Source organism: Orbilia oligospora (assembly GCF_000225545.1).
Source record: "Orbilia oligospora ATCC 24927 unplaced genomic scaffold scaffold00007, whole genome shotgun sequence".
NCBI classification, from domain to species: domain Eukaryota; kingdom Fungi; phylum Ascomycota; class Orbiliomycetes; order Orbiliales; family Orbiliaceae; genus Orbilia; species Orbilia oligospora.
Window position 1 is genome coordinate 1,501,442 of NW_011645564.1, and position 25,180 is coordinate 1,526,621.

At 45.5% G+C, this 25,180-nt stretch overlaps 10 protein-coding genes across 10 annotated transcripts; 2 read left to right on the plus strand and 8 right to left on the minus strand.

Moving 5' to 3' along the window:
• Positions 1-1,254: 1,254 nt before the first annotated feature.
• AOL_s00007g417 (uncharacterized protein) lies at positions 1,255-1,855 on the minus strand (the record flags this gene model as incomplete). Its single annotated transcript, XM_011120318.1, has 3 exons — positions 1,255-1,510; positions 1,591-1,650; positions 1,755-1,855. 3 exons carry the CDS (start codon positions 1,853-1,855, stop codon positions 1,255-1,257), a joined length of 417 nt encoding a protein of 138 aa, XP_011118620.1.
• Positions 1,856-1,917: 62 nt separating this feature from the next.
• AOL_s00007g418 (uncharacterized protein) lies at positions 1,918-2,395 on the minus strand (the record flags this gene model as incomplete). The annotated part of the gene is made up of 2 exons (XM_011120319.1): positions 1,918-2,015; positions 2,182-2,395. 2 exons carry the CDS (start codon positions 2,393-2,395, stop codon positions 1,918-1,920), a joined length of 312 nt encoding a protein of 103 aa, XP_011118621.1.
• Positions 2,396-3,193: 798 nt separating this feature from the next.
• Positions 3,194-4,771, minus strand: AOL_s00007g419 (uncharacterized protein; the record flags this gene model as incomplete). Its single annotated transcript, XM_011120320.1, has 1 exon — positions 3,194-4,771. One exon carries the CDS (start codon positions 4,769-4,771, stop codon positions 3,194-3,196), a length of 1,578 nt encoding a protein of 525 aa, XP_011118622.1.
• Positions 4,772-5,729: 958 nt separating this feature from the next.
• AOL_s00007g420 (uncharacterized protein) lies at positions 5,730-7,229 on the minus strand (the record flags this gene model as incomplete). The annotated part of the gene is made up of 2 exons (XM_011120321.1): positions 5,730-6,685; positions 6,800-7,229. 2 exons carry the CDS (start codon positions 7,227-7,229, stop codon positions 5,730-5,732), a joined length of 1,386 nt encoding a protein of 461 aa, XP_011118623.1.
• Positions 7,230-7,876: 647 nt separating this feature from the next.
• AOL_s00007g421 (uncharacterized protein) lies at positions 7,877-10,088 on the minus strand (the record flags this gene model as incomplete). Its single annotated transcript, XM_011120322.1, has 6 exons — positions 7,877-8,772; positions 8,833-9,016; positions 9,073-9,205; positions 9,263-9,411; positions 9,469-9,712; positions 9,973-10,088. 6 exons carry the CDS (start codon positions 10,086-10,088, stop codon positions 7,877-7,879), a joined length of 1,722 nt encoding a protein of 573 aa, XP_011118624.1.
• A 1,561-nt stretch (positions 10,089-11,649) lies between these two features.
• AOL_s00007g422 (uncharacterized protein) lies at positions 11,650-12,840 on the plus strand (the record flags this gene model as incomplete). Its single annotated transcript, XM_011120323.1, has 3 exons — positions 11,650-11,766; positions 11,847-11,987; positions 12,055-12,840. The coding sequence occupies 3 exons, from the start codon at positions 11,650-11,652 to the stop codon at positions 12,838-12,840; spliced, it is 1,044 nt and encodes a 347-aa protein (XP_011118625.1).
• Positions 12,841-13,314: 474 nt separating this feature from the next.
• On the minus strand, positions 13,315-16,705 carry AOL_s00007g423 (uncharacterized protein; the record flags this gene model as incomplete). Its single annotated transcript, XM_011120324.1, has 6 exons — positions 13,315-13,392; positions 13,465-13,763; positions 13,831-14,182; positions 14,249-15,734; positions 15,788-16,226; positions 16,288-16,705. 6 exons carry the CDS (start codon positions 16,703-16,705, stop codon positions 13,315-13,317), a joined length of 3,072 nt encoding a protein of 1,023 aa, XP_011118626.1.
• A 524-nt stretch (positions 16,706-17,229) lies between these two features.
• On the plus strand, positions 17,230-21,404 carry AOL_s00007g424 (uncharacterized protein; the record flags this gene model as incomplete). Its single annotated transcript, XM_011120325.1, has 2 exons — positions 17,230-17,757; positions 17,817-21,404. 2 exons carry the CDS (start codon positions 17,230-17,232, stop codon positions 21,402-21,404), a joined length of 4,116 nt encoding a protein of 1,371 aa, XP_011118627.1.
• A 151-nt stretch (positions 21,405-21,555) lies between these two features.
• Positions 21,556-22,846, minus strand: AOL_s00007g425 (uncharacterized protein; the record flags this gene model as incomplete). The annotated part of the gene is made up of 3 exons (XM_011120326.1): positions 21,556-22,448; positions 22,516-22,620; positions 22,735-22,846. 3 exons carry the CDS (start codon positions 22,844-22,846, stop codon positions 21,556-21,558), a joined length of 1,110 nt encoding a protein of 369 aa, XP_011118628.1.
• Positions 22,847-23,449: 603 nt separating this feature from the next.
• On the minus strand, positions 23,450-25,085 carry AOL_s00007g426 (uncharacterized protein; the record flags this gene model as incomplete). The annotated part of the gene is made up of 6 exons (XM_011120327.1): positions 23,450-23,984; positions 24,047-24,286; positions 24,353-24,771; positions 24,852-24,931; positions 24,997-25,007; positions 25,063-25,085. The coding sequence occupies 6 exons, from the start codon at positions 25,083-25,085 to the stop codon at positions 23,450-23,452; spliced, it is 1,308 nt and encodes a 435-aa protein (XP_011118629.1).
• Between the last annotated feature and the right edge of the window lie 95 nt (positions 25,086-25,180).

Consider the following 25,180-nt stretch of genomic DNA (forward strand, 5'->3'; position numbering starts at 1 on the left):
TTCTAATCTTGTTCCTCTGAAACGGCGATAGGGACTGAGACCGGTTCTCTTGTGCCTGACTATTGGCGGGGAAGATTTGATAATGGATATTACAAATCTCTCCGTCTGGCGGTAAGATATACTGAAGTCCCTCCGTCTGGCGCGATACTACTGGTTCGTTTGGTGGACATTACTTTCCTACACGCGTCAATCCTCATATACTACATTCTCTCCAATTTCTTTCATACCTCGCGAAACATCTAAAATTTTTCATACTGGTCACATTTGCTTACCGCGCACGCAAAAGTGGTGCAACAAATTGTCGACTTTTTCTTGTGCTCGCAAGTGGCTTGTGGGCGTGTGTGTCTTGAGATAATTTTCATGATTTTTCTCTCTAATTGTGAAAATTTTATCTTTCCTTGTTTTTATTATTGTTATCATACGAACATACTTCAGAAACCGGTAACTCAGTTCGCGAAATTCTGCGGTGGATTTACAAACACGATGACACACCTTCTCCGCGACTGTCGGTGCCTCTGGCAATGCTATAAGTCGCCATGTGGTTGGTTGGTTGGTGTCTGCAAAACTTCGGGAAGGTATACGTCCTGGACGCCGAAACTTTATTGTTTACGCAGCGGGCTGAAAGGGAGGGGTGGCGTAAGGATAGCTGGCGTGCTTTTCGGCAGCTATTCTTATTTCATTTGTTTCTTTTAGCTCGCTGCGTAGGCGGTACAGTTCGTTTGTTCTGGACTCTACCTCTCGAGAGAGCACCTTGCGATATTGCCGGGGTAGTGGGGAAAGCGGTAGCGGGTTTGTGTCAGTGTGGGAGTGGTGGAATGATAGGAGGGGGTTGAGGGGACGGGAGGGACGGGAGGGACGGGAGGCTTACGGTGAACCGTAGTCTTATTATTATTACTCTAGAGTAGGAACGCTCGATATTCCTGTCATGCGGTGAGAGGGCATGACGGATGAGGATTCACATTTACCGTGCTTGGTGAAAATGATTCTCTGGAAAAGAAATGGTCATTCTGTGATGACCGCTGGCTCATAGATTCATGTATCTAGCTAGCTACAGGCGGACAAGAATGAATGATTTCTTAACAAAAACAGACCGGTGATACATTGTATTGTAGTTATCCTTCTCGTTTGGAGAAGGAAGAAAGCATAGAAGGTATGGAAACCCGTCGTCTAAAAAGATTTAATCCCCCAGAGCTATCGAGACAATCCAGCAAGCTCAAGGAGAAGGTCAAGTGAAACAGAGGATACTATCGCACCCTACAAGACCCTAACCAGAGCCAACCCGTCAAAGACAGGGAGGAGGAACGTTTCAACACGTTTATCGGCGGCTAGGAGATCGTTGAACTCCTTGACGTGAGGAACCTTACTCATGGCGTACTCATCTGTAACGCTAGGATTTATATCAGTCGCATTGACAACGAGACCCTTCTTGAGTACATTGTCTGCAATCAGAACTCCATCCTTTCGCAACAACCCGAGTTCCAGAATGGTGTTGTAGTAGGTGACGTATCCACTAGTTTTCATGAAGAAATGAGGGTTATATACTGATCAATGTATTGCTATAGGGGATAGTTATGGTATAAATCCACTTACTCTTTGTTTGCGTCCAAAAAGACGAGATCGAAAGGCCCTTCAGTAACCAAATCGGGGAGCCTATAAATTATTGAACATGTGAGTTGATGTTGCATATTTTCCTCAATCTTCACTGAACGTTATAATTAACGCTCAGCTGCATAACACAGACAGAAGACACTCACGTTTTCTCAGCAGGGCCGAGGACCAAAGAAACGAAGTGATCAACACCAGCATCCTTAAAGGCCTTACGGGCAATCTCTCCGGTACCTGGATCAATATCCATGGTAATGATCTATTCTCCCAAGTTTTGTAAGTTTGCGATGACCTACACCCAGAGTTTCACTTTCAAGGAACCAGGATATTGACCTTTGCACCTTCGATTCCCTTTAGTGCCTCAGCAAGAGCCAAAGCGCTGAATCCAGTGAAACAGCCAACTTCAAGAACTTTTGTTATGCATGGGCCAGGTTAGCAACAACTCGCAAAGTCTTCAAACATTCGGATGACATCACTAACAACGTTGTATAATGAAGGAACGGAACGAAAACAACAAGATACACCAAAAAGGTAGGGGAACAAGGAGAAGAGGAGGAAGAGGAGGAAGATACCTACCTTTCTTGGCCCCAAGGCTTCGAGCAGTCCAAAGCAAGTATTGGGCTTGGAGCCGAGATACCATCATCTCGGACTTGTCACCGAGCTCTTTCTCGGTGAGTTCGGCGTGACGTTCGATATGAGGGGGAAGAGGAAGCGACCTCTCCCTGCAGTACTTCAATACGGCCGTGGAAACGGTCTCGTTTGGGTAGATGACAGCGATTTCGTCTTTCATGGTCGCGGTTGGGAATAGTCTGATACCTTTTAGACTGGATGGAATTGATTGGTTTATTGGATGATGATTTGGGTCTGGGATGAAGTTTGAAGTAAGAGAAGGGGAAGTAAGTGAGGAAGAGGAGGAAGGCGAAGGAAAAGAGAGATGGAGGATGAAAGGTGGAGGAGGATGAGGAGACTTAAGTACCCGTGAGTTACCCTCTGAGGGAAAGAATTGAAATTGTTTGTGGGAATCCGCCCAGAGCGGTATATTATCCAACGGTATAGAAGAGCTTCCTATGGGCTCATCATCACGGCGTGCAATGATGACTCAATTCTATTAACTGTGTATATCTAGACGTCACGTCGGCCGGGCTCGTCCGGTTGAATCCTACATAGCCTAACCACTACTTAGTATTCCATCAATATTGAGTTAATAGTGTTATATTTCCACACTGGGCACTTTGTCTATGGAGCTCGGATATTATCCGACTTCGATAGTGATTTTATAACGTTATTTGGGCGTAAACTAGAACCGGAGGTAGATTTTACTGTGTAAAGAGACCCAGTTGCAGGTTTTGTCATGACATTTTGAGTGTATCAATGCAATGCGGAACTAGGACTTAATTTGAACCTAGCATTGCACTAATACAGTATTATTAAGATTAGAAGAGAATCTTGCTAAATATCAATTTAAATCTATCGACATTTTGATATAGCAAGTTAAAAATGATCTAAGATAAGCATCATGAAGATACAATCCTTATTCGTGATTGCATGCTTGATCAATTGAACAGGCTTTAATTGCTTCACGGAGAAATTAAACTGTTCTTTCGACCTTCAACAGGCTTCTCAAAGTATCTCTCACAATCCCTCTCTCATCAAAAGCCGTTTTCTCTTCCCCCAAAATTTGATACTCCTCCTGTGCCTTCCCTGCAAAAAGCACAGTATCACCTTCCTCCGCCATCTCCAAGGCCAGTTTAATCGCTTCCCTCCTATCGATTTCAACTCTTGTAATCGATTCTTTCCTCATATTCCTAACACCCACCAAAATGTCCTCCACAATCCCCTGAGGATCCTCAAATCCAGGGTTATCACTTGTAAGAATGACCAAATCCGCGAGTCCAACGGCCACAGAACCCATACTGGAACGTTTCAACCTATCCGAATATCGATGATCACTAGCTCCGAAGACGCAAATCAACCTGCCTGTTACTAATTCCTTAAGCGCTGTGAGTACTTTTTCGAGGCCATCGGGATTGTATGCGTAGTCAACGATGACGTTAAATGATTGTCCTTCATCTATGAATTCCATGCGTCCTGTTGGTGCCTTTGCACAATTTAACCCGTCTTGGAGGCTTGAGGGAGGGATTTTAAGATGCTGGCCAACAGAGATTGCGGCGAGACAGTTGTAAACGTTGAAGCGTCCGACTAAAGGAGCTGTGAAAGGTACTGAACTGTCGTCTTCGCAATATTTATTGATGGTAAATCCTATCTTACGGTTTGAAATTTTGATATCCTCGGCTTTGATATCTGAGTTTTCCGTTACACTATAAGTGATATATTCGTAAGACGCCTCAACAACATCCTTGATCAAGTTGCGGCCGTATTCGTCGTCCGTATTAATGATCGCAGCGAAGCGTTTGAATTGCATAGAATATTTTGCAATATCCGAAAAGAGCAGCATCTTTGCCGCCCAATACCCTTCCATAGTTTTATGAAAATCCAAATGATCTTCGGTCAAATTCGTAAATATCGCAGCATCAAAAGCACACTCTACGACTCGTTGAAGTGCTAGGCCATGACTTGAAACCTCCATGACCACCGCCTCGACTCCGGCCTCTAAGAACCTCGATAGAATCCCTTGAAGAACCAGACTTCTTGGGGTAGTAGATTCCTTAATATCAATCAACATGTTTTCAGTCGTTGCTCCTAGTGTTCCTATAACACCAACCGACTTGAACCCTGCATGGCGGAGTATTGAGGCCGTAAGGTTTGCTGTGGTAGTTTTACCATTCGTACCGGTCGCACCAATTAATACCATCTTTCTCGACGGATGATCATAGAATTCGGCAGCCATGAGACCAGATGCTCTCCGGGCGTCAGGTACGAATACCTTGGTCACCGAATCCGGTATCTTCAAAAGCACGCCCTTGTTTTCGGCGATGATAGCCACTGCACCCCTTTTTATAGCATCTAGTGCTATAGCAACCATTCTGGTTTCCTTTTCATCGCTGAAGCCTTCATATATATCCCCATCCAGTGGGATGGAGATAAACGCAGAGCCAACAATGACCTCTCGAGAGTCGTCGAAGATTTGGGTGATTTGAATGCCCTTGTTGCCGCTAATTATTTCAGCTTCTGAGACTGGAGAAAGAAGCTGCTCTAAGCTATGCATTTTGAAAGGCTATATGCATTGATATATATCTGTGAGTCGACGTATATGCTGTTAGTTTCTAATGTTAACTTCGAGTCAGGGGGCATAGCCAATACTGAAGTATGAGCGAAGCTCAAGCTCAACTCGAGACTGAGCGCGAGCATCATCTTCGATCAGATCTTCTGCTAAAGCATCTAGATACTTAAACTTACCGCAACTATGATATGAAGCAGCTGATTGAAATCCAGTCAGCAAACGAACTCCTAAAGCTTCTAAGAAGTAGAGCGATTGTGTAACTATGAAATCTTGTAGATTCAGTTCTGGCTCGGGTCCTTAACTAAGTGGCATACATATATACTTTCTTTAGCGTAGCCCAGCCCTTTGCAATGCATTCCTAGCGGGCAATTTGGGGAAGATAACTAAAAATCCAACACTTTGATCGCGGACCGCGATCGATTGTTGAACTTGCATTAGAAGGGGGAGTACTAATACTTAATTGGGTCAACCATAGTCAACCAATATAATGTAAGCAATCCATGCAATGATACGAGGTGGACCTAGAGTAGGGACCTAAAACGGCGTTAACTATAGCATCGTGGTTAAGTACTTTTGTTGAACGTCGAAACGAATACCGGTATACCCTAGGTGAATATAACTTAATCAAGTTAGCATGTGGTATCTTAGCATCTGTTCGAATAAAACTATCTCCTGTTTTTGACTCTAGTAGGCCTCACATAATGTGTTTTCTATAGAATGTCTATGTCTAGGTCTAGGCTGGCGTATGGGAATGAAAAGAAAAAAAGAAAGTGGAAGTGTAGGGTAACAGCAATCATGATTGATAGCTAACTGTGTAAGACTGGGCTAAGTCTATGCCTGGACCGCCTCAATCCTACGAATCCCAAAAGACCTATTCTAAATCAATCCATAGAGAACGCCTGCCCGAATATCATCCATTGCAAAGTTTGGATGAAACTGAATCCTATTCCTCTAGTTTACCCTCTGAGCCTTCTTTCGTCAAAAACTCCAAGATCCCCTTTAACAAATCCTTCTCCAGTTCTTCACCCCTTTTACCAGCCTTCCACTTCTCACAATACTCATCTGCTGCTGAGTCTCCATATTTGATTATTCTTTCGCGTATCCTTGATATGGTCATCGACACCATTGGACGTATAATCTGATAAAACATTACATCATTTGAAGCCCTCGTCAACCCAGGGTTCTTCTCAAACAGAAGGTCGAGAAAATTTGACGGTGCCGAGGAGTCAACAGTTCCACGGAAATGATAGAGTGTCGTGATTGCTAAATCTGCAATCTGAAATTTTCCAGAGCTATCGGCGGGTTTTAGACGACGTTCAGCCTCCAATAGACGTTCGCGTTCGCGTTCTGAGTGCCAGCGCGGATCATCGGGTATGAGAGTTAGGCTTTCGATCTTTGGTAGTTTGCATTGGCTGAATTTGAGCCACCATGGCGGTGTGTGGCCGCATCGAAGCAATAGGAATTTGATATTGGGGGGTGGATTGATGAATATTGAATCCTTGAGGAATCCGGTGACGATGTTTAGCTCGACAAGGGTGTGAAGACGATCGAATGCCCTTTGAATACCTTCAACCAATTCCGTGTCATCTTCCCCGAGGCCAATATTCTTTATGCAAAGGGATAGTTTTCGAAGATTGATAGCTGCCCCAAGGAGAGTTATAAGCCCGCTAAAGATGACCCTTTTCGATTCCACTTTTCTCATCATACTGTGGTCATAGACGAAAGATAGCTTTGCTACAATTTCGAACGGTATAGGGCCCTTTATTTCGAATAGAAGAATGCCACCAACCAGAGAATATGAAAACTTGTTGATAGTTTTGTCAGCGGTGTAGGACTTCATAATATCGAAGAAACCTATCTCTGTACACGGCTGGAGAGTAGTTTGATAGTCATTTAAATCTAGACAAAAACAGTATTTGTAAATATCATTTCATAGAGAGATTAAAAGCCTTAAAGAGTAGAAGAGATCGCATAACAAACACTGACCATAAAATGAGGGCCATTGGGGCCTACCTTCTGTTACATCTATTTCCATATGCTGAGGGTTCATCATACCGCCTTTGATTTTTGCCTGCAGCACCTTCAATAGCTTCATGTTTGCTGCATATAATCCCCTGATTTCGATTCTCCTCGTCCAGTTCCATGGTAAACTTGGAGCCGTGCTGATCAAGTGGCTTAACCTATCTCTGTTAATCATTTTCCCCCACTGGTCTGGGCCCATACAGAACTCTTCGGGGTCATCTTGGAAGCTCCGAAAAGTTACGTCCTCTAACAAATGATGGTATGCAACATTGTATAGAGATTTGCAAACACGAATGAGGCAATTGACTCCTCGCCAATCAATATAGGAGATTATTGAATGTAGTATTTCGGGTGGGAGGCATGAAAGTAGTAAAAGTGGAGGCTGCGTATTAGTTGATGCAGTCGGTATAGAGAAAGTCATGATTTCTGTCAATTAAATTGAAGCGGGTTTAAATTGGTGCTACAGGTATGCTTTCCGTTTGGAGGAGAGTGTGATATGGATGTATAGGTTGATGTATTGTGGGAAGGGAGAATGAAGACAATTACGAGACTGAGATGCATGAAAGCCGTACTCATGCTCCGCTGTGGGTCCATTATCCACCATAATATATACGGGTCTCGGAAACCGCCTCTCATGCGCCGCTCCTGCCAATACCACCATACGTGGGAGAAAATAGCCCAATATTGTCATCTCAGATAGGGTTTCTGGGTTTCAACAAACTACTCAGTTGTCTTAGAAACCATGTATCGTGATAGTTGGTCTTGTATACATGTAAGTCTTCTGGCAGGTAGCGAGTACCGGGAAGCGTTACAAGTAGCATGTCGCCAACTTCATATGAGTCTATTGGCTTTGTAGTATTATTTGTTTACATGATAAATATATCAGGAAAGGCTATCTTTTTGAATAGAAGCATGCATGACTTGATGCCAGAAGCAGCGGATTAATCCATTAATCGATATATATGTACCTGTGCAGTAATCGGGAGGTAATAGTTTCTCATAATAGACAGACCTATTCCCACTGAAGGGGTGGCCAGTCTCATGCTACGTACATAAGCACCGAATGCCTCATATTCTCGGATGATCCATGTCCAACTGGTTCCTAATATCTCTAACCATAGCTCTCGAATCTTCGACCATCAATCCAGCATCAAACAACTCCTGCGCCAATTGTAATGCCCTTCCCAAATTCAACTTCTCCTTCTCATAATGTGCTAACCAACTCTTTGCTGTCGCAATATCCTCGCTCGGTCCCAAATCCGGCTCAGCTTTCAAACACATTTCCATATAATGAACTGCTTCATCACTTCTCTTCACCCGTTCGTATAATTTCGCAATCTTTATTAGTGTCTTAGTGTTCAATTCAAAACCATCCCATTGATTTGCAGTCGCTGCAGAAGTTCCGGCATTACCGGATAATGCGCGCTTATAAGACTTGATTGCATCGTCCGGACGGTTCATCTTTTCGTAACAGGCGGCCATTGCAGCCCACATTTGACTATCGTATGGGCGAAGGGCACCTGCGCGTTGATAATAGTAAAGAGCGTAGTAATTCATCTCGAGCACCTCGTATGCCTGACCGAGGCCGTACCATGCACGGTAATCTTTGCGGTTCACATCGATGGCGCGGCGGTATGATTCGATTGCCGCATGTGTGTTTTTTAGTTCCACGAACTCGTGGCCGAGGAGAGTCCATGCTGATAGGAAGTTGCGATCGAGGTTGAGGGCGCGACGGAAGTACATAATACTTTTTTCATGCTCAGAGCGCATGGAAAAATAATTTCCGATTACACAGCAGGTTTCCGGACGAAACTTGTCTGTTGCAGATGCGACTTGGGCGACGAACGCCAATTTTGAGCGCTTGTCCATGACATAGAGAATATTTGAATAGTGATCTAAAAAGTCGAGGCGGTAAGGGTCATTTTGCATGATTTCGTCAAATATCTTTTCTGACTCTTCATAATCTGACAGGGCATTCGTTAGCTATAAACTTCGTTGTGAAATGGGATACTTAGTAACAATACCTTTGACATGGTAGGATAATAAAGCTCTTTGGCTTTTCAACCACGAACTCCTCGGAAAAACATCCGTTAACTGTTCCACTAGAGTGTAGACACCTTCATTGACATGATAGAGCTCTTGTGATGCCAAAAGCTGGAAAAAGCTTGTCATAAGGTGGGTTGGCAAATCAAGCATGGCTTGGTTGACCTATATTTCGTTAGACATAATGAAGCGGAGTTAAAGAGCCAATCACAGAACCTTACATCCTCAATTGATCGGGTAATAGTTTTCAACTCATCCCAGGCAGCCCAGTTGTATGGGTAAGATACAACGGACCGAACCAACGCCTGGTAAGCAGGCTTTTCATTCCGTTGTTTGAGGAGTACTACCCCGTAGCTACATCCACCATATTAGTCTTGTCACTTTCTCTAAAGGGGCAATATGGGTACCTACAGGTATAGTAAAAAGGTATCCTCTTTGTTGTCCGCGAGCATGGTTTCGAGTTTCTTGGTCAAGATGGACAGCTCCTTATTTGCCGTTACATTCCCGTCTAGCGGCCCTAGCACCATCTCGCTTTCTTCATCTTTCCTCTTTTCGCCGGCCTATCGAAGGAAATAAGTACCACGATGTTGTAGGATTTAGACTGGAGCAGAACCTACCATGAATTTTGAATACAAGCATAAAAATGCCGCCTTAGAGCTAACACACCCTTCCACCACCCTCGCTGCTCGATCGAATTCATTTACATTGAAATAAGATTTAGCAAGGTGGTACTTGTCTTCTTCATCATCGTTCACAAAAGTGTCAAGTCCAGCTCCATCGTGGGGTAGTGAAGGATGGACTTTGAGATAGTGATGCGATGAAGGGACATTTTGAGGAAGGGAATTTAATTGCTCAGCCAACCTAAGAACTCGCCAGAATTAGTATGTAAGTATGACAGAGTGTAACGGTTAAAGATAGTGAAGGGACAGAGTTAAACTCTTCGGCTTTGGTAAAAATAAAATAAAAGTAGAATAGGGTGCACCATCCGATGCACCTGACGGCTTCCATATCCTCTGAGTTGCAATTTTGTTTTTTTTTGCTGGAAGGGCGGGTATATTGGGGGAAGCAAGCCCTACGGGAGGTGGCATGCAGCTAAAACGGATAATATTGGAGGTACGTACCATTTAGCGGCATGGAAAAGGCATCTGTCCGAACTTCTTATGGAAGCGATCCGTAGTTCCTTCCGTAGGATCGTGAGATCGTGCTTCCCGATCTCAGGAGCTACTGGGGAAGCCATACTTTCTTTCCTAGTAGAGTTTCTGAGCTAGGAAGAAGAAAACGAGTAATCTCCTTCGAGAGGAGGTTGCCCGAATGTATCACGAATACAAAATGAGAAGTATGGGTCCTATATTCCAGGTCCCCGGCCAAATAGAACTAGATTTAACCGAGTTCAGGTGTATCTTGAAGGACTTTAAAAGGTCGGCATTCGACGGGCCCCGGATCACGGGGATGATATATGTCGTGCAATGCTAGGATTGTCCCCCACAACCACAACCACGTGGCAAAAACGTTTGCAGCTACGTCCCAGCGGGTAATAACTTGGCTTCGGCCCCTGTGCCCTATAGGAATGACCGATCTTGAGCGTTTGTGGGACGGTACGCTAAAGAAGCCTGGTCGTCGGTGTTGTTATTGTTGCAAAATGACAACCGAAATGGTATTGGGGAAGGTGGAACAAAGACGCGGTGCAAGCACGAATTTCTCGGCAGGATGGTCAGAGGTTTGTACACCTCTCGTGGATAATAGCCAGTATGTTGGCAGCTATATTCTTGACTATGGAAGGTCGTAGAAGAAGCGCTTGGACCTCGGACGAGTGCAGTTGGTAAGACGTTCTGAATGGATGTTGGTGATTGTTGCAATGTTGATGTTGATGCTGATGTTGATTCTGGAGAGCTGACCATGGAGCAGAGCTGCGAGCTGCCCGTTCGATAACATCCAACGATCTATTTTCAACGCGACTAAATTTACGTGACAGCCACGGACAGACATCATTATGAGTATTAATAAGAAATACAGAAGTTCAAAATTAAATTAGATTAATTTAGTAAAATACACCTTTATTCGGCTTCGACATAAGGAAACTAGAGAGAAAACGAACGAATGAATGAAATAGAAAGTTGGGGATATGAGTATAACAAAGGGAAAAACGTGGATGGTCAGACATGTGCTTATCAGTACCACGAGAGAACCTTAGTTCAGTAGCACAATATAAGCTCACGAACAACCTCCCAACATTCGTTGGGTAGGTCCCACGAAGGGTCCGAATGCGACATGATGTTCTGCAGCGACGCTATAGCACTATCTTCGGTACTTAGGTGCCTGCCCAGGTACTTACCTAGGGACTTACTAGCATTGCATACGGACTCCGTTCTGAGCGGGGATCCTGGCCTCGGGCTTGGCTGTCCCTGTCTATCGCTTGCCGGCGCCCATTCCCGCGGGCGGCTTCCTTCAGGCTTGGTACAGACCTAGGCATTGCCTTGCAGCGAGAGCATATCAACAACCTCTTGAAATTCGTTGAGGACGACATGGAGGGCTGATCTGTCCGATATTCCTGGAGACGAAGATATAAATTGTGGGTCTTTCTGTAGCATGCAGCGTATAGCGTATCGTCTGGTTGTCTGCAGGTACAATTTTTTGCTTTAATTGAACTGAGCTACCTCTTATATACTCCGTACTTATCTCCCAACACACCTCACTCACCTCACTCACCTCACCACTGCCACCTACCTCTTCTCATAGCTATCATCACGACTCAATTGTATCTACCACATACTTCAATTGCCATCAAATATCATCTCAAAATGGGAAAAACTACACTAAAAGAGTTCGAGGCCGTCTTCCCTCTTCTCGTTGACGAGATCATGGCCGTCTTGGAGGGCTACAAGATCTCTTCTGAGGCTGCTGCTTGGTACCGAAAGGTAGGTTCTCACCGTCAACCCATTGGTGCCGTGGACCAATAAGTTTAGCTAACGTGAAGCTTTTATCCGCTCTCCAATAGGTCTTAGAGCATAATACTGTCGGTGGAAAATGCAATCGCGGCATGTCCGTCGTCGATACCTACAGTACTCTCACCAACCAAGATAAGCTCTCCGACGAAGACTATCTTCGTAGTGCCATCCTTGGATGGTGCACCGAATTGGTATGATTCCTTCACACTGAAGCTAAAGTAAATATAGTGCTGACGTTTTTCTTTCTTTCTACTCCAGCTTCAAGCTTTCTTCCTGGTTTCCGATGATATCATGGATGGTTCCAAGACCCGTCGTGGCAGCCCATGCTGGTATCTCCATGAAGGTGTTGGTAATATTGCAATCAACGACGCCTTCATGCTCGAATCCGCCATCTACATCCTTCTCAAGAAGCACTTCCGTAACACTCCCTACTACATCGACCTCATCGAGCTCTTCCACGACGTCTCTTTCCAAACCGAGCTCGGCCAGCTACTTGACTTAATCACCGCTCCAGAGGACCGTGTCGACCTCTCCAAATTCTCCCTTGAGAAGCACTCCTTCATCGTTATTTTCAAGACTGCTTACTACTCATTCTACCTACCTGTTGCTTTGGCTATGTACATGGCTGGTGTCGCCACACCTGAGAATCTCAAGCAGGCCCACGATGTCCTCATCCCATTGGGCGAGTATTTCCAGATCCAGGATGACTATCTTGACTGCTATGGCGACCCAGAGCACATCGGCAAAATCGGTACTGACATCAAGGACAACAAGTGTGGTTGGCTCATCAACCAGGCCTTGGCGATTGCTACTCCAGAGCAGCGTCAGGTCCTTGATGACAATTACGGAAAGAAGGATGATGTCGCAGAAGCTAGAGTCAAGAAGGTCTTTTTGGATTTGGAGCTCGAAAAGAGATATCAAGATTACGAAGAGACTGTCGTCGGTAAGATCAGGACATTGATCGAAGGTATCGATGAGACAACCGGCTTCAAGAAGGATGTCTTGACCAACTTCTTGAATAAGATTTACAAGAGAAGCAAGTAAATATCTGACAAGGTATTTTGTGGTACTTGCGTTTGTTGATTTCCTTGGACTATAGCAGCTTCAACTTTGATTACCTTTCTGACAAATGCCAGAAGATTCGACAAGGCTGATATTGGGAAGTGGATACGTTTCTTTTGGTCAATAGTTCTTTTTTTTCTTCTTAGTTCTTTACCCAAACCGTCATCCCCCCAACGAACGGACTAATTCCGTTTTGCAAGTTGAAGGAATGAACACTAGACGCATTTCCCCTTAGTGATGTCATAGAACACATAAATGACAAAACAGACATTATAGACACTCGAAATTAATCAAATTAATCATCTAATGAACGACGTGCCTCCATTTTGTTATCATCAAATCGTGCCTATGCTTTTATGCGTGATCTAAACGAATACCGCCCCGAAACACCAAGATACTAACCAATCAAAGAAAATTTGTCCTACCACATCAGACTTTACACTATATAAATAAAATCTACGAATCTTCCTCTTCCTCTTCCTCTGGTTCACCTTTCGCATCTTCCTCGCGGTCTGTCTCCCCATCGGTTTCAGCCTGTTCGGGGTTAGTCACTTTTCGTTGCCGTCTAATTGAACTAGCGAATATCAAGTCGCCCATCTCACTTACAGTATTCTGTTCCCCTCCCAACTCTTCGTCTTCATCACGAGCCGCATCGCCGCCTCCGGAACTAGCGGCGCTACCTCGAGTTCCCGGGCGACTCCTCGGCCCCTCTTCTTGTTGGGAAATGACCTTTTGTAAACTTGCTTCAAATTTGACGAGTGCGTTTTTGGAAACAGCATCACTGACGGCTTTGGATCCGGTAAGTTCTATGGTTTGCTCGGATAGTTCGCGTAGTTTCTCGGCAGATGCAAAGGGACTAATGACAAGTTTCCCAAGGAACTGACAAAGTATCTTCTTTTCCTCCTCTATAATAGCCCAATTCTATTAGTATTGAAAGTAAAATGCATACCTGGGGTATGGAGGTTAACCTACTTGTACTCCCCGTTACTATCCTTCCGACGATATCGGTTGCTAAATCGACATGAACGTCCCAGTTGATAGCCCCTTCTAGCACTGTCTCAAGCTTGAACACCTTCCGTGGATCCGTCCAGTCTGTCATCTGGTTTGTCATATTTGCGGGAGAAACCATTTCTTCACCCTCATCTAAGTTTGCAAATAATCCTATAAGCGTATGGAGAGTGGATACTATTATTCTCTGCATACGAACTTGATTATCATCACGCGAGTGACAATAAACCGGCAGGAAGTATGAAAGGGTTTGTCGGAGTGCTAGATTTTCGTTCGTTGAAGGATCGAAGTATGCAATGACCATAGCTTTGAGCAGCTGTGATATCTCCTCGTTAGCACCTATGTATATTTGAAGTAAACGAATGGGAAAGGCAATACATACGTCATCATCCTCAACTACCTTCGCCAAAAACAACTTGCAGAGAACCTCTACACAAGCCGCCTGTGTCTCAGGGCTATCCTCCAATTTTGTTGCTTTTCCAAACATCTTGTACAATGTCTTCTGCTCGATTTGACATTTCTCACTTTCGAAAAGTGTGGTTCCATGAATCACCAACATGTCACAGATAATATGCGCTGCTTCAACCTGTAACTCTTCATGCCCTTTGTTGAAGCAGTGAGCGAACAGCGTTAGATTTTCTTCAGCGAGCGGCTTATCCAGTAGACAGCATAATCCCAGGCATCTCAAGCCTCTTTCTCTTATCGGAGCCTCTTGCGAGCGTACAGCTGGAACGATGAGACCATTCAGCATAGTTCCCAAATGAGCGTTCGAGCTAAGATCTCCCTCAACATTCTCGAGCATACACTGCGCAATAAAGAGACATCTGAGATTTGTCACCATCTCTTTGATTGCCTTCTCGTCGGATTCTTCATCATCCAGGTCCATCATCTCGTCATCACTATCACCAATTCTTGGTGTCTTTGCCTTTTGCTTGGTTTTGTGCTTTTTCTTGGGCCGCTCGTCTTCCGGTTCTGACTGTGCCGAGTGGAAGCTGTCATTGTCATCTCCGTCGACCGCTGGTTCTTCCTCCGGGGCGATCGTATCGTGAACTTCTGCTATGATTTCCAATGTCACACTACAAAACTCTCGTTCCCCACCGGAAACCTTGCGCATGACCTCTATGATGCGGCTGACAGTCGCTTCTGGTAGATCTACGATCGCAAGTGACTCTCGGAGCAAAGCAAACATTGCACGGCGACCAATTTCATCACCGTAGTCGGCTTTAAGGGCTATTAAAAGGAGTTGCTCGACGATGAATTCGATCTCGGCAGAGTCCTTTGGTTGAGCATTGACACTTGCGGAGGGATTGACCGGAACCCCCAATGGGGACTCTATCAAAAGATTGATGTATTTTTGAATGATAAGAGCCATTGTTGTAACCTCCGGAACCTTTTCGTCGATGTGGTGATCGTTCTTAGTCTTTGGGTCACGACAATAGTCATGAAATGTTCGAACCAAGAATATTGATTCTGCTGTAAGATCGTTCCAGAATTCCTCACTAAACGCTTTTTCGACTGAGTTTCCGTGCTGCCAATATGCTTCCATTGCCATCTCCGCGACTTTGCTGTTCACGACATCCAATCTTTCAAGGACCTCAAGGACGTCGCCGTCAGCGTTAGAGACCCAGTTATCGACAAACGCCTTTTCAGCAGCCCTTCTAACAGCTATATCACGGTCTTGAAGACCCCATCGGAGAATCTTTTCTCGCATGGAAATTGTAAGCAGACGAAAGTCTCCAAGGGATGGTAGAGTCCTAGAGTAGACCAGGCGCCGTGTTAGAGCATCAAGGTCTCGAGACCTCTCTAGGAGATGTGGAAGTGTTAATGGTGTATGATTGAGATTCATCAAAATAGCTCGGCGGACCTCCCTAATGACCAAGTTAGCGGTTGACGTATCATTTTTTTGTAGGTATAGACATACGCGCTATTGTCGCCTGAGAGCCTATCCACAAGCCTTCCAACTACGGTATTTTGTACCAGACCTTCGTCATCGTCGTCATCATCTTCCTCCTCTTCCTCTTCTTCTTCTGAGGCACCAAATCCGAGTCTCATCAGCGCCAGCGCTGCCTGTCCTCTAATATTCGACTCTCGGTCATACATCCTCCTAACCAGGCCCTTTTTCAATATAGCAAATGAATGCTCATCTAAGGCGGGTATTGAGCTCAGTGTCAACGCGAAAAACTGACAGACGCGAAATCGAACGATTTTGTTGGCGGCCGTGAGACCCTTCGCAAGGTGCGCGAGAAGGAACCGTGTAAAGCGAGTCGTGCAAGATGGTGGTAATTGGTCGTCTTCATCTTCATCCACCTGCATTTCCACATCACCGTCACTAGTTTTTGCTGCCTTCCTGTCCTTCAACTCTATCCACCACAAGCTTCATTAGATCCTATGCTGTAATGTATCCGCGCCGCCCAAACGAACCTTTTTCATAAATATGCCTGACAAATGAATCGCAAAACCTCAATATCCTATCTCCAACAGCCTCTCCCTTCTTCACGACAAGAGCACGATTTAGGCATCGTACAAATTCCACGCAAAACGCCTTCTCGGCTCTCATTCCTTCTTTCGCGCATTTCTCTTGTGTAGCTCGTAATGCGACTACGAGTTTTCGGTGTGTTGCAGTCGAACCCTGGGCAGAGCTAAAGGAAGTTTGGATCGCTTGCTGAAGTGGTGTGTATTGAGGCAGATCCGGAGGTGGTGAGACCGAAGCTGAAGCTTGAGATAGAGCTACCGCGACGACAGCTGCTTCCTTTTCCTTGGAGGCCTTAGTAGCTTTGGTAGCTTTGGTAGCTCGTGTTTTTCGCGTGCCAGAGGTAGCGCTAGCTTTTCGAGGCGGCATTGTAATGGATAATCGGGTGCTGTAATAAATTCGAGTGTAATCCTATGCGATAGTATCCAGACAATTGGAACAAGAGTTGTACTTGGATCACGCGCGGGGAATAAGTGGGATGTGCTCGGTAGCTATCCCAGCGGTTGGTTGAGCTTGCGAAGTTGCTTGTACGAGTTGTTGTTCTCTTTGTTTACTAACACTCCCAATCAGGAAATCTAATCTAATCTTATCCCTTTAATCAATCTAATCTAATCTAATCGATAAGCGACGACATATGCAACACATCCCACCCTGCAGCAGCCCACCTTTTTAGTTCCCTCGCGGCCGCCGATGAAAATTGTGACCGGTTGAATTGTTGAATTTTCTCTTCCTTTACTAGCTACTCTCTGTCAATGAAGCTGGTCCGGAGGCACTGAGCAATTGAAAAGCAGGTGAGTTCTCTTGTACATACTTTCCTTTCTTTCTTTTAAGAAGCTATTTTAATTTAGTCCTTTCAATCTGGTACTGACTATTATTGCTTCTGGCAAGTCACAATGTCCACTACAACCTGGTTCACCCTACCGGGCTCTCCTGCTCTTTCCTCATTCCGTATCGCGGAACTCGCAAAATCCATAAACTCAAAACTCCCATCTTCAACATCTGTCCGTCTGGAAACGATATCTAGTCTCCATGTCCACTACGTCCAAGTTACCAATGCAAATGCCCTTGCGACTTTGCAAAATGTTCGTAGCAAGGAGCGCCAGATACTCAACCAGTTGCTCCGTTATGGCGACGAAGCCGATGTTACTGATCCGCCAACCCAATTGTTGAAGGATGCGATTGAGAACCCGGAATTTAACGTCAACGGTCTTGAGGACGTTCTCGTCTTGTTCGCGAGCCCAAGGCCGGGAACTATTTCGCCATGGTCATCGAAGGCGACAAGTATTGCGCATGTGTGCGATATGGAGAATCTAGTTACTCGTATTGAAAGAGGTATCGCATTCGCACTGAAGTTTAGTGGCGATGCGAGCAAGTTGGACGTTGGCTCATTCAGCAGCATACTTCATGACCGAATGACACAGGTTGGTATTCGTTCTCGATGTCTTGTTCGAGACCGCAGCTCATCGTTGTCTCATCATAGACTCTCACTCCAACTATGCCAATATCCTCACTTTCTCATGCCTCTACTACTCCTGCTCCAGCGACTCAGATTAATCTTACCACTGCTCCAAACCCAGCTGAAACTCTCGAAACTGCCAACAAGACCTACGGTCTAGCCCTTGACGCCTCCGAGAAGTCCTATCTCTTAAACGCTTTCTCGTCCAACGGTGCCTGCCCACGTGATCCTTATGACGTGGAACTCTTTATGTTCGCTCAAGTCAACTCGGAACACTGTCGTCACAAACAATTCAATGCCTCGTGGACCATCGATGGAGTCGATAAACCAAACTCTTTATTCGGAATGATCAGGAACACCCACAAACTTAGCCCAAATCATACTATCTCCGCATACTCGGATAACGCAGCTGTGTTGGAGGGTTCAAAGGCCACTTTCTGGGCTCCTGATAATAAGACTGGAGACTGGACTTTGACGGATGAGACGGTGCATTTCGTGGCAAAAGTTGAAACGCATAACCACCCTACCGCTGTTTCCCCATTCCCTGGGGCAGCTACTGGGTCTGGTGGTGAGATTCGTGATGAGGGCGCTGTCGGACGGGGATCGAAGCCCAAGGCTGGTTTGGCCGGATTCAACGTTTCTGATCTTTTGATTCCAGATTATAAACGACCATGGGAATTGGATGTAGGAAAACCATATCATATCGCTTCTTCCTTGGATATCATGCTGGAGGCTCCAATCGGTAGCGCAGCATTTAACAACGAGTTTGGAAGACCATGCATTACCGGGTACTTCAGAACTTTGACAACTAGTGTGCCAGTCCCCGTGACGGAAACAAAGGCAGAGGAAGTTAGAGGATACCACAAGCCAATCATGATCGCTGGTGGGTTGGGAACAATCCGACCGCAACATGCATTGAAAGAGCAGGGTGCCATCAACCCCGGCGCATACTTAATTGTACTTGGAGGACCAGCAATGTTGATTGGATTGGGAGGTGGAGCCGCTTCAAGTGTGGCATCTGGCGAGGGGTCTGTGGAATTAGACTTTGCTTCAGTTCAAAGAGGAAACCCAGAAATGCAGAGGAGGGCTCAAATGGTTATTGATGCATGTACAGCTTTGGGCGACCATAACCCTATTCGGTCTATTCATGACGTTGGAGCAGGTGGTTTGTCCAACGCACTCCCAGAGTTGGTCCACGATGCAGGACTTGGAGCAAAATTCGAGCTAAGGGATGTCGAGAGCGCCGACAAGAGCATGAGCCCGTTGCAAATTTGGTGTTGTGAAGCCCAAGAACGATACGTACTTGCCGTCGCAGAGGAAGGGTTGGAAGTTTTCGAAAAGATGGCTCGAAGAGAAAGATGTGGATTCAGAGTTGTTGGAAGAGCTGTTGGCGGTAGTGAAGAGGAACAGAGATTAGTCCTGACAGACAAAGAGTCGAAAGAACATCCAGTGCCGATTGACTTACCAATGTCGACGCTTTTCGGAAAGCCACCAAAGATGCATAAGGATGTTAAGACCAGGAAGCTACAACTGCCAACATTCGATTCTTCGCTAAAACAATACATCCCTAAGGCACCTGAGTCCACGCTACCAGAAGCTATTGAGAGAGTACTCACCCTTCCATCCGTTGGATCGAAACAATTCTTGATCACAATCGGAGACAGGAGTGTCACCGGTTTAGTGGTGCGAGACCAGATGGTTGGTCCATGGCAGACTCCTGTCGCAGACGTTGGAGTCACCGCAACCTCGCTTTCCTCGGATGTTACAACAGGAGAAGCAATGGCAATGGGTGAACGTCCGATATTGGCGCTGGTTTCCCCAGCATCATCGGCTAGGATGGCTGTCGCAGAATCATTGACGAACCTAGCTGCAGCCGATATCTTGGGAGGTCTCGAGCGTGTCCGCCTATCCGCTAACTGGATGGCCGCCGGTAGCCACCCAGGTGAGGGTGCTGCTTTATATGAAGCAGTTGAGGCCGTTGGTTTGGACCTGTGTCCCAAATTGGGTGTTTCAATCCCAGTTGGTAAAGACTCGATGAGCATGAAAATGAAATGGGGCAAGAGTGACGAGGTTACAGCTCCGATCTCCCTTGTTGTCACAGCTTTCTGTGCAGTAGCCGACATTAGGAAGACTTGGACTCCTGCCCTTGCTCGAGATGAGAGCACACTCCTTTTGTTCGTTGATCTTGCCCAGGGTGCTCGCGCCCTTGGAGGCAGTGCGCTGGCTCAAGTTTTCGGACAGGTCGGCTCTGAGGTTCCAGACGTTCGAGATGTGCCAGTGTTGAAGGGATTCTTCAAGGCCGTCCAAGAACTCCGAGAGTCAGGAATCGTCCTTGCGTATCACGACCGAAGTGATGGCGGTCTCTTTACTACGCTTGCTGAAATGGCTTTCGCAGGTCGGACGGGATTGGATATCAGACTTGACAGCCTGATCAGCGGCAATTCTGAATCTGAAGCCATAGAAGCTCTCTTCAACGAGGAACTCGGTGCCGTCTTCCAAATCAAGGAAGCAGATCTCAATGAATTCGGCCGAATCCTGAATGCCCACGGCATCCACACCTCCTCTATCTTCACGGTAGCCAAACCCACATTGGCATCTCCCCAATCCATCAACATCCATTACAACAAAACCACCATCTACTCCTCCACACGTTCCGAGCTCCAACTCCTTTGGGCCCGTACCTCTTTTGAGATGCAAAAGATCCGAGATAACCCGTCATGTGCGGACCAAGAATACTCCTCTATCAAAGAAGATAACAACCCAGGCTTATCGTACCAACTCACCTTTGACCCTACGGAATCGGTGATACCAGCGTCACTAACTTCCAAACCAAAGGTTGCTATCTTACGTGAACAGGGTGTCAATGGGCACGCTGAAATGGCGTTTGCTTTCCTAATGGCAGGGTTTACTCCGGTAGATATCCATATGACAGACCTCATCTCCGGAGGTGTATCACTTTCATCGTTCACTGGTATTGCTGCCTGCGGTGGTTTCTCATACGGTGACGTACTTGGTGCTGGAGCTGGATGGGCGAAATCAGTGCTACTGCACCCACAAACTCGAAAGGGATTTGCAGACTTCTTTGAAAGGAAGGATACTTTCACTCTTGGTGTTTGCAATGGATGTCAGTTCCTGAGTCACTTAAAGGAAATAATTCCAGGTGCTAAGGGTGTTTGGCCAAACTTCGAAAGGAATGAAAGTGAGCAGTACGAAGCTAGAGTCTGCATGGTCGAAGTTGTAGAGGAGAAGAGCATTTTCTTCCAAAGTATGAAGGGAACAAAGATGCCAATAGTTACAGCACACGGAGAGGGACGAGCAGTTTTCAAGGATGGAGCTAGTGTTACTGGTTTGGAAGAGAAGGGATACGTGAGTTTGAGGTACGTGGATAATGAGGGTAAGGTTACAGAGAAGTACCCTGAAAATCCAAACGGAAGTCCGAAGGGTGTTACAGGTGTAAGGAGCGAGGATGGCAGGGTATTGGCAATGATGCCACATCCAGAGCGAACGGTACTCTTACAGGCGCACAGCTGGTTGAGTGAAGACGCCAAAACCTGGGGACATCTTGGGCCGTGGGTTAGAATGTTTAGAAATGCAAGGAAGTGGGTCGGTTAAAAAGGAGTTTAGAAGTGCTTTCTGGAGGTGTTATATATAGCGGAGAATCTAAGTTCTCTTTTGTAAAAGTCTTAGAAGATAAGCAATATTCTTTTTTATGATATCCAATATTATATTTTATACATGCTGTGTATAATGGTTGAAAGTGTGTCTATGGTAAGACAATATACTTCTCCAAGTGTGGTGGAATCGCTTCAACCAAGCCCTTACTCTCCAGCCATTTCCTGCTGAAAAGTCTTTCGGCATATCGGTATGCTCCATCGCACAGAACAGTAACAACCGTCTTTCCGGGTCCCAAGATCTTCGCCATTTCGTATGCTGCGACGACATTCAAAGCTGTGCTAGCTCCCATATACAACCCTTCCTCATCCAACAGTCTGTACACCATCTCAATACTCTTTTCATCCGCGATATGTAGCGCACCATCCACGAGTTCGATATCTGGCTTTAGATTATCAGTGACACGTCCTTGTCCAATACCCTCTGTTATCGAGCTTCCCGTTCTTTCATTTAATTTCCCTCCAGATGTGATGTACGAATACAACACCGATCCAGGAGGATCCGCCAGAAAACTCTTGACTGTCCCATCACTCTTCTCCTTCAAATATCTTGTGATACCCGCCAGTGTACCTCCAGTTCCAGTAGAGCAGGTGAATCCATCGATCTTCCCGCCAGTTTGTTCCCAAATCTCAGGTCCAGTTGTCTCGATATGCGCCCGTCGGTTCGCCGTGTTATCGAACTGGTTAGTCCATACAGCGTTCTCCAATTTCTCGGCATGTCGTTTCGCCTGGTGGTTGTAATTCTCTGGGTTTTCGAAGGCAACCGCAGGAACTGGGTATACTTCAGCACCCAGAAGGCGGAGGAGGTCGATTTTACCCTGGGATTGAGTGTTGGGCATGTAGATCACGCATTTGTAGCCCTTTGAGCGACAGACGTGGGCAAGTCCAATACCGGTGTTTCCGGCTGTACCTTCAACGACGGTACCACCTGGCTTAAGAAGAGAGCGTTCTTCAGCATCTTTGACGACGTAAAGAGCTGCACGATCTATTTTCCATAATGATATCAGTACCCCATGTTCGCCCCCAACATAAGCATGAAATTGGAAACAAACCTTTTACGCTGCCGCCAGGGTTCATAAACTCGGCTTTTCCGAGAATCTCACAACCAGTCTCATCGCTAAGTTTGTTGAGACGGATTAATGGCGTCCTACCGATTGCTTTTAGTTATTAGCTGTTAATATTACCATACAGCCCCGCCAGCGCCCGCGCAATTTCCAAAATGATAGTGGGATGATATTTATATTAGCAACTCAGTAAAATGAAAAACATACCACCAACGAAGCCATTGACGGTGCCTTGTGCCTGAGAAACTCGCTGTGTGTATGCGAACTCAGAGGCCCGTGTGATAGAGGTAGAGAACCTGCGAACTGTAGTGCGAAACATGGTTTGTGAAGATTAATTTGGGGATGTCGAGGGAGAAGCTGGAATGGTGGGTGTAACAATGAATGGCGCAATCGAGTGTGTCGCCCAGTCGGGTAACTGCGACTTCGGCCCTGTAATTCGCCTGGCGTGCAGCCGACTTTGGAGACGGAATCAGCCCGGTTCCAGAAAGGCCCATGACAAATCGATATTAGCTAAGCTGGATATTTACGGGATTCTAATGAACGAGTACTTCGAAGACAAATCTAAAAAACAAATTTACGAGAGATTACTACGTACTGACTCAATTGAGGAAGTAATCAAGGGAAATGGCAAGAGGGCAACTGAAGGAGAAATGCAACAGTATCAACACTATTCTACAGATCTAAGCAATTAATTCTAAAATCGAATACAGGCCATGGAAACTTTCAAATATGAATGTTTTGTTCTAATTAAGATAGTCTGATATAGTATACAAAACATCATATCTTCATCTCTAAATCATCCCATAGTTAAACTTATAATTACTCACAATATAAAATAGAATAAAGGTCTTGCTTCATTCCAAGCGACGGCTGTACTAAACCAGAATCGTATAGCCTCAGCACCCAATTACTACCCTGTCATTCAAATTTGGTGTGCATTTGTACGCGGATTAAGCGCCGTAACGTTCCCAGGACGAGTCCAAGGATTGGTACTCGTCGCTGGCACCGTTGAAGTAACTGATGACGAATAAATAGGTTGCGTTGGCGAAAGCTGTCCATTGACGCCTTGGCTATTGTAGGGCGCTAGAGAGTGTACTGGAGTCATCCCATTTCCTTCTTGCATCTGAGGCACAACAGTGATAATTCTTGGATTTCTTGAGCGATAACATAACAGATAAAGGGAAACGGCTACAGCTATCGAAACTATCGCAACTCCGGCGACTACTCCAACCACAATTACGGCGGTATCTGAGCTAGCTCCGGGGGTCGGAATCGGTCTTGGTGAAATTGTTGGCAGTGGAGTTGGTTCATGGGTCCCATCTTCATATAGCCATTTGATATCTGATATAGAGGCATTGTTGGCGCCTACTTCGATGATGTTGGATGCGGTGATATTGTATAGTGCAGGGGCAATGGAAATCTCTTCATTTTGAAAATCAAAGAAAACATAAGCGCTCCTGCAGATAATTGTTAGTTCGAGCCAGAGTAAATTGAAGGGAGGGAGGGCCTAGGGTCTTACCTGAAAAACGGGGTGCCCAAAATGATATCCCCATCATTCGGCACAAGCAATACTAAATAATGATTACTCAAGATTGGCGCGGCCATCTGGCTATACGGCACAAATATGGAGAGGCCGTCGGCAAACGTAAAACTCAGTCCAGATCCGTCAGGAGGAAGAGTGTCGATTAAATAATCAGGTCCTTCAGCGCCAAGATCAGTCATCACAAGGTCAAATACGTCGCTCGGGAGGTGGATTGAACTGATTAAAAAGACCCCGATTAGTATTCGAGAAACATGAAGTTAGACTTAAGGGCAAATCCCTTACGCAGCACCGAGCCCCAAAATAGAAACGCGGGGTGAACTCCCCGGTAGTTCCAGTGGCTTGGAAACTACCTTCCTCTCAGAGACTATATCAATACCTAGCAAACTGAGTGAATAGTTTGACGGGGTACTAAGGGTCTTTAATGGAAGAGTAAATTTCGCAACATCAATCCCTCCAAATGTGATTGATTTCCCGGAATCCTCTCCTCCACGGATATCATCAATATATATTCCGTATGAAGGTGTGTTGATGATATCATTTTTTTGCATTACTTCGAGGAACGTAGGGTATTCGGTACTGGAATTGCTGGGGCCCAAGCCTAAGGCTGGATTTCTGTTATAGGATCGTCCGACCCCGAAATTGACATCACCTATTGTTAGTTGCCCGATTCCAAATTTATCGCGACCCCAATTTCCGATGGCCTGGAAACGACGGACATATTAAAACAAGGTTTCTTGAACGGCCGAGCTAATAATAATAATAATAAAATCTGGGCTTGTACATATCTGTTGTCGGCGTATCGAATATCAAAGCTGCCGCTAAGATTTCGATAAGAAGAAGAGTCGGGCGGGTACAGCGAAACTATTTAGATTTGAATATAAGTCATACCTCACATAGCAATATATTTCATTGTTTTGAAGACTCACAGAATCCAGAGCTGCGTATATTTGAACAAACAAAGCTTTCTATCAATGGTGGGCAATCTTGCGTACTATTCCACGGGCTTGCAACCCATGTGTACGAACTTTGAGACACCGCTAACTTGAGATTCTTATTCCTGTCACCTAGTTTTCCAAAAAAAAGAAAGAAAAGAAAAGAAAAGAGAACCAC